An 8,314-nucleotide genomic window follows, 5' to 3' on the forward strand; every position below is an offset into this window, starting at 1 on the left:
CAAAGAAGAAGGGGAGATAAGGACGATAGATGTTTGATAGGAAAAAAGAAGCAAACCACACCAGAGCACCCACCAACCACCCACAATTATTTGTGTTGGATTGTTGACAAGTAAGTGTTTCTCAAAGCCAAGTGTGTGTGTGTGTGGCAGGTGCCGGCAGGTGCCACACATTGGGACAATGGAGAAGAAGTAGAAGGGGCAGACCAAACCAAAGCAAGCGCTGACCAAGCGCTTTCTGACCGGTATTCAACTCCTGCATGGAAAGAATTTTTATCGAGTCTCTTGACTTGGTCTTTCTGCAGAAACGTTTATTCCTCTCAGCCCAGGTTGGCCTTGACAGTAGGTTCACAGCCAGCCTCCTAAGTTTCAGTAAGTGTTTTACGGCACTTGCAACACAATAAGCACAATAAGGTAATATCAGTGCCGAAGATTAGAGGTGTTACAAGAGAGTAGCAAACATAAAAAGGAAGGAAGGGAAATAAAGAGGATAGACGTTTGGTAGGAAAGAAGAAGCAAACCACACCAGACAGAGCACCCACCAACCACCCACCAGCCTCCTAAATGATCTAAACTGTGTTGATGGTGGCGACAAAAACACCTTCATAAAACAGGTACCGTATTATGTCCAACTAGAAACCATAAATGTGGAGTTTGTCATTCCGTGATCGGCAAAAACAAGTCAGAAGGTCGGAAACAAGAGAGACAGCCAAGAAAACAAGTCCTGCTACAGAATCCCTCCAACAAACCTCTCCCCTTCCTTTAAACACACCTCCCCCCCCTCCCCTCTTTATACACACACATCATCCACACTTCCCCCTCAGCCCAGACACACCCACACACTCACACACACACACACACACACACACACACACACACACACACACACACACACACACACACACACACACAAAAGTACCGGTAAGTCAAGAAATTAGGAAAGTCGAGCGTACATTAAACGCATTGGCAGGTGCAGAGCAGACGAGAAAAAGTTAGAAGGGGTGGGTTTCTGTGACAACAATCGTTGTTGATGATAATGATTGTGATGACGAAGCTTTTAGTTCGTTATCAAAGAGATTACTGATCTGATTTTTAATAAAGCCTCTGTAGATGTAGGCCTAATAATTTAACAAATGCATCTATTATTTTCAATGTTGACGGTGATGTGTCCGAGTTTATTGTATCACAGTAATTATTTATTTTATTCGTCACTTTATTATGCATCATGTTTTATTTACTTTGCAGCTTATTTCAAAGTCAATTACGACTGCACTTCATCATCTTATCTCCCCCCCCCCCCCCCCCCCCCCCCCCCCCCGCCCCCAGACTATGTAGGTCTAAACAATAGACTGATCATGCGTCAACACACTCTGAAGTCAAAAACCAATCATAGCTCCGCTATGAGCAGCCCTGATCACATGTATGCCACTACAGCACTTTCACCCCAGAGGCTTCTAAAGAGACTCCCATCTATTCAAAGCACCAAAGCATCAATGAACGCTAATTCAGAAGGCCTAATTCACTAACACTGAGTTGAAGCCATAGGCCTAAAGGAACAACTCTGAATCGATTCTCAGTCCCTCAGTTGCAAGCAAGCTTGTTATACCTATATGTTTAGTAACAACTCTGAATCACACTTAATATACAGTGGAAACCATATATAACAGTTTTAGCTGAAGGTCTACCGTGCTACGGCAGTCTACCATTAGTCCCTCCCAGTACAACATGGCCTTCGTAATGACAGGGCGGGGGGCATTTTGACCAAAGGCTGTGGCGTTGCAATGTGAGAATGGGTGAATTGCTTCATTTTGTGATGTCATTTAGTTCATAGAATTATGCAGTGGTAAAGTTATGATCAACAAGTAAATCACAACAGCAAGGGGCCAGAAATCAGGGGGGGACCAGCCCTCCTCCGTAGCAAACTGCAACCACCAAAACATTTTTATTTGGAAAATAACAGTCCCAAACATGTATAAATCATAGCTGCCACTTTTCCGCTAGATAACGGAAACTCCGCTTCATCTAGCTTTTCCCGCTACTTTCCTCCTTACTCCGCTGGACCGCTCTCGGCCGAAAATTGCGATAATTTTTTAATGTGCGAAAACACTGAACCGGGAGTTAGACACCTTGCGTATGTTCGACCGTATCTTCTTACTTCCGTTCTGTCCCTGCCTAGCGTTAGTTTCACATTGTTTATTGTGAAGCAACAGTGTCGGTCGAGCATCGGGACAATGGCGCTCCGAGTTGTCATTGAAACCGGTGGAAATTCGAGAGAAATTGATGCAGAATACACAAATAAATGGAGCTGTGTTGACTAAGGAGCAGACGGTGTGCGACTTCAAAAGTTCATAAGAAGATTGAACAAATCGGGTGCTGCACTTTGCGTTTGGTGCGATAAAGAAATCTCGTAAATCTAGATCCAGGCAAAGGTTTCTCCTAAGACTAATCCAATACATGTAGACCTACTACTCTACATCGTTGCACAAGTCTAAAGTGAAAGAAATATTTGTATGAGACACTAGCTGGCAACATACACTGGATTTTTAGTCTCCAAACCTAGTCAAATTCTTGTTAGTCAACTTAGATCTAGGTCTAGTGTCTTGGGGGATGGGGGATTAAATTTCAAATACATTTTAATTCAGTAGCCTATGGTTAACAAATATGACAGCTTTCCCTTCCAAAAACATAGATGTTCCAATAGATTCTATATTGCCATTGAATCTCACTTGCACTGGTTTTACTCCGGCCTTTGGAGAGTGCGCGTCCGCCTTTGCGTGATTTTCCTCCTTTTTTAAAATTCTTGAGTGGCAGCTATGATAAATGCAAAGGGAAAATGTAGTCCCATACTGATCCATGTCACAAGTTCCCAAGGATATATTGACTGGTAGGCTTTCATCAACTAAACTAGCCTATAGTTGTCAGACTGGTCTAGTGATAGACCGCCAACTAAACCAGAAACATTGCTGTAGACCAACTCTTAACCGGCACCTTTTTATATATATATATATTTATTTGGTTTTGTTTTTTGTTGTTTGTGGGGGGGGGGGGGGGGGGGAGGTGCTCCCTTATAATTTATTTATTTTTAATAAATCTGCTCTTGTATCTTTAAGTTGAAATTGTGTTGCAGGAGTACTTTTGAGTTGTCATAATCCTTTGGTATTTTCATGGTCTTTCATTCTTTCATGACAGTTGCATCACTGCTAGAAAAAAGTTTAGGTTTTTTAAATCACATTTTTGCCAGTTGTTTTCCTTTTTATGAATAAATTACTATTTTTTAAAATGCGTGTAGGTCTCACTGTATTTTGCTTTTTTTTTCCTGGTCATATTTGATGACATAAGCAATGTCCACAGCAAGGGCTTTTAAAAGATTATTGTATAAGAATTGATAAGATACTCAATTGTAGACTGTTGTAGGTTCAGAGTTTTTGTGTGGTTTTTTTAACCTCTTGGCTGCTGCGCCCGTAGAATTTACGAGCCTGAACCCTGTAACGCTGTGCCTATGACCCGTAGAATTTACGGGACTGTGACAGAGGTTGTTTTGATACCAATTATAAGGGAAGTTACAGCTAAAATCCTGTACCAGTAATTATTATTGAGGTATCTTCCCTTTATGTTTATCGCCGTTCTCCTCCCCCAACCCCCACCCCATTTGAAAGCGTCAGATTCAGATTTTAGCTCAAAGAGAAGATTAGATCGAGATCTAACACATCCACCGCATAAAAATGATTTACTGGCAGTAAACACAGTTGGGCTTACATATATATGTATGGATTGTACGCACTTTGTATAAGGTAGGAAAAGCCTCTTGTCACTTCCTGTTTACCAGCAGACACTCAAACATGTATTCCCCTTTTTTTTTGTCTCAGTTTATTATTACTCGAATGTGTGTTGTTTGGTGTTGTTTTTGACATCATGTTACTAACTCTACCTTTTCTCCATCTATCTCTCAATGAACCCCACCCCCCTCCCTAATTATATCAATAGAAGTGTGGTTCAATCTTGAATGTACATGCAGAAATTCACGAGAAAATATTCATGAATTAAAAAGTTATGGGAGGAAGAGTGGGGTCACCCCTGAACAGCCTTGGCTCATGGGATTTCCCCCGGCACAGGCGTTAAAGGGGGTTCAAATGAATTTCTGTAATTTTAAACATAAGTGCATCAGATTTTTAAAAGCTGTCTGTTATTTATATCATAAAAGTGATTTGTTGGCTCTATGCATTTCATCAGCTTTTTAAATTCATAAATTGAAAACAAACGAGGCAAGGGGTAGACTCACAGCAGCCTACCTGGAGAGCCTTAACAAATTGATAGGTGACTGGGAAAATTCAAGATAATGTAGTTTTTTTTTAGAGCATCCAAGCAAAGGACTGATTTAAGAACCATGGTTGCGGATGTCTATTGTAGATGTGACATTTGATGATTATGATAATTCATAGTATTGAATTTTATCCTCAGAATTGTGTGGTACACAGAGATGTCTGCTCTCACGACAATTTCCTTGACGTGCATGCTGGTTGGAATTGTGGACTTCATTGTTCCTTTCTTTGGGAAGAGTATCACGGGGTACCATACATGGTATGTCTTTACAGTGTAGTGACTTTATTTTCCTACTTCTAGTGATTTTTTAAAAAATGGCTTCCCTCTTTTTTTTTTCTTCGGCTTCACTGATTGTTATAGTTATAGGAAAAAATATGGCACACTTTGTGGAGCAGTCATAGCTTACATACCAAAATTATGCAAGTAAAATTCATGTTTGATTCATTTTCTCATGTTCAAGGATACGCTGAAGCTCATTGGGTGGCATAACCATGAAGATTCATTTAGTAGTGGGCAATCGAAAGAAATAAAATGCATAGGTGCTTAGAAATTGTGTTGTGATGTGATGATCTGGTACAGAAAGGCTTTGTCTCATTTCCCCTGGAGCTTATTAGTGTCCCTTCACTGTCTATACAAGAAGTATGCTGCACTTAATTATTTTGTCTCTTTACATCTGTGACAACATCTTTTTTCTTTACAAATGAGTATAAGTTTTAAAAAAATGATAACCATCTGATCTTTTGAAAAGATCTTGATCTTTACTCTGTTTTTGTTCCTTAAAAAAGCAGGTTGCTGGTATCTTAATTTGCTCTTGAGACCAAGTATCAAGAAAAAAAGTGAAGAGTTTGAGTCCAAAATGGAGATAAGAAAGCTGCTGTTTGGGGGGGCGTTCATTATTTTAACTAAAGTTTCATGCTGCCTCATAACTATAAATCTTCAGTAAAATCTCATTTTCTCTATTGATTTGCTTTGTCAGTCTTTTTGCCTTTGACTGATGCTAGAACAGTCGTTTTATGTGAAATGCATTAGTATATGAAAAGGGTTTCCCATTTTATTGTTTTGTTTGTTCTTATTTAGGACTGCAAATGAAGAAATGCAGTTCACAGAAATCTGCGACAAGATTTCAGCGGTGCGCCAGGATGTTGTGGACATGTTCCAAGGTCTCTCAGAGATGAGACAACAGAATGCGAAACTCGTAAGTATACAATTCTTGAAGCTCTAAGCTCCACTGACTGGTTACCAGACTGGATCGGTTTTTAAAAAAAGTGCTGATTTGCACCTCTTTAAATTTGCATAAAACCTGGTCTGCATAAACACCCATCTGTTTTTCTTCCCGGTTGATGGGTTTTCTGACCAGGACCACTGTAACCTTTTCCAGTGCTGTTAATGGCCAGGGTATGAATTTAGACGCTCCTCATTGAAGTACATTTAGTCTTTGTTAGTGCTTTCTGTCATTGTCTTTCCCTTTTTCATGAACATGTGGAGGGTTCTGTTGCCACTTATCTGAACTCTTTCTTCATCTACTTGGTCTAGATACTTTCAGTGTGGTCAGGAGTAAATACGCAGACAAATTCGGTATTATTTTACTTTTGCTACTGTCTCGTGCCCAGTCATTATACTGCAGTTTTCTGGTTCACTCTTATCCGTTTTACGCGAATGTCAACTTTATATCCATCCGTAGCAAATTGTTAGTTTTTAAAAACTTTTGTTGGTTTCTATCAGAACTATATTAAGCTAAGCATGATTGCACAGTAATATTTTGTTCTTTTAAAAATCTTGTGGGTTTCACGGACACCTGGAAGTTAACAAAAAAATTCTGTTTTGCAATTAGATTTGAAATTTTCTTGAAAATAATTTATTTGCGACAATTTTAGTGGCCACATGTGTGTTCTGCAGCCAAAAATACTGCAGTTTGACCCTCAAAAGCAGTGCATTTGCATGAGGGAGTAAGTGTAAAAATTTACCACAAATTCTTTCTCACTGCTGAGTTTATGTTTCAATGTTTTACTTTGATATTACTTTAGATTACGCTGAAGCGGCTGATAAATGCTGCTGGTCCATTCTCTTTTCAGCATGTCTTATTGTATGCCTGTATGTTAATATATTGTATATTTGGTGGTTGGGTTGCTGAGAAAGTAGAATTTTGCACACATGGACTACGATGGACAATAAGAGGGCTTGCATTTGATCGGAGATCAAGATGCTGATGGGGAGAAAAATTCTTTAAAGTTTTCGGTTGTTTGAGTCCATAGTTGACGTCAGTATTTGAGTAGTATAACATGTGAACAAGCTCTAGATCATAGTTTTTACATGATGGTCTGTGAGTTTCGACTTTGAGCTGATAGAAAACTGTGAAATTGAGTTTTCACTCAAATATCAGTTGGCTCTTTCCGGTTCCAGTCTCATGCGTGATGTGAGTGAACTGTAAGTGAACTGCAGAGGACTGGTGTTTGTGTAGTGTAATGGTTGGGCTCTTCACAGATGTACACAGGAGACCTGAGTTTGTTTATTTTTAAGTCTAGTACCACCGGTTGTCTGCTGGGATGTTTTATTCTACTTTTCTAAGTTGGCCCTGACAAGCAGCATGTCTCCTGAATTATCTAAATTGCATCAATCAAGGACCTTAAAGTTGTGCAATATAAAAATACAAAAAGAATGAATATGAAGACATCTTGAGAAGATGAAAGCATCATGTCATATGGTCTTTTTGTGTGTTGGTTGTGGGAAGCAACTAATACAGTAGTCTCCGCCTAAACGCACGCCATACAAAAGCACGCTCCGCTCAAACGCACGCTTTCGTCATGTGACGGGTTTTTTACTATATAATTTAGACGTACAAACACACGGTCACTCCTTCTAAACGCACGCTCCGATCTGCGAAACACGCCGACAAGTTAAGCTTAGCAAGGGGAAATTTTCACTACAGCCTGCACAGCCTGCATAAGACAAGCCTAGAATTTACGAGAAAACCCGATATTTGGTGAGAGTGCCCCTCACGCTGTACAAAGAGAGTGATGGACTGCGTTTACACACCCTACTTTCCACCTACGCATAGGTCTCGATCTAGGGCTGGTCGGTTAAATGTTGGGGGGGATTGGGGGGACTGAAATGTTTTTTGATTGGTCATTGGAAATGTATCTTTGAGAGAAGGTTTCTGACTGGTGTTTGAGTGACTGCGTGTAATGTTTAGTTAAATCTAGGCCTGATGCGCGAAACGCGCGAATGCCGTAAAACACTTGACAGGCCTCTATAGGATTAAAAATTAGCCAAGTAAGCCTAATCAGCTGCACTCAAAGAACTAATAACGTACTTGTTCAACGAATCACAAGAGAAAATGTTTTTCGGGGATGATTCTGCATGAATTTACGGTCGGGGGCGGTCGCTTGGAATGCCACGTGGCTGGTCCGTCGTCTCTAACCAACAGTTTCCTCTTAGGCTATCTGTTCCCGACGTATACAGTGCATATTCATTACATTGAGTTTGTCTTTCTCCCCCCCCCCCTTCAACGCCTTTGCATTCTTAACCCCTGTCGGAGAATCTTTCACAAAACAGTCACGTGTCGTCACATTATCTGCCAAAATGACCCCCTCCCTCTAAGGGAGGTCACAAGAGTAATAAGGAATTGAGATGACTGCGTCCCTTCCTCCCCTTGCAAAGGTTCATGTAAATGCACGCTCCGTATAAACACACGCTAAGGAGCCCTCCCGAGCACCGTGCGTTTAGGCGGAGACTACTGTACCAACTTATTATTCTACTGCTTCAAAGCATCCAATATTTTTCAATTGTCGAATCTATCCCCGATGAAATCTGATCACCATTGTTTACTGTCTCACTGTACCGTTAAGTATTTAACAGTTGCACTGTGTGGATGTTTGGCAAGTGCTCTGGTCTGGTTTGCTCCTTCTTTCCTATCAAACATCTATCGTCCTTATCTCTCCCCCTGTTTGTGTGTGTTTGTTACTCTCTTGTGTAATCTTTGCCACTTATATATATATAT

At 40.4% G+C, this 8,314-nt stretch overlaps 1 protein-coding gene across 1 annotated transcript in view; it reads left to right on the forward strand.

Annotated features, from left to right (window-relative positions):
* LOC101860328 (ADP-ribosylation factor-like protein 6-interacting protein 1) overlaps positions 1–8,314 on the forward strand; it is a gene marked incomplete in the record, with an annotated part of 21,319 nt that overhangs the window by 4,558 nt on the left and 8,447 nt on the right. The window contains 2 exon segments of the mRNA XM_013082576.2: positions 4,456–4,575; positions 5,395–5,512. Coding sequence (XP_012938030.1) covers positions 4,456–4,575; positions 5,395–5,512 — 238 coding nt within the window.

Source organism: Aplysia californica, unplaced genomic scaffold (genome assembly GCF_000002075.1).
Source record: "Aplysia californica isolate F4 #8 unplaced genomic scaffold, AplCal3.0 scaffold00182, whole genome shotgun sequence".
NCBI lineage: Eukaryota > Metazoa > Mollusca > Gastropoda > Aplysiida > Aplysiidae > Aplysia > Aplysia californica.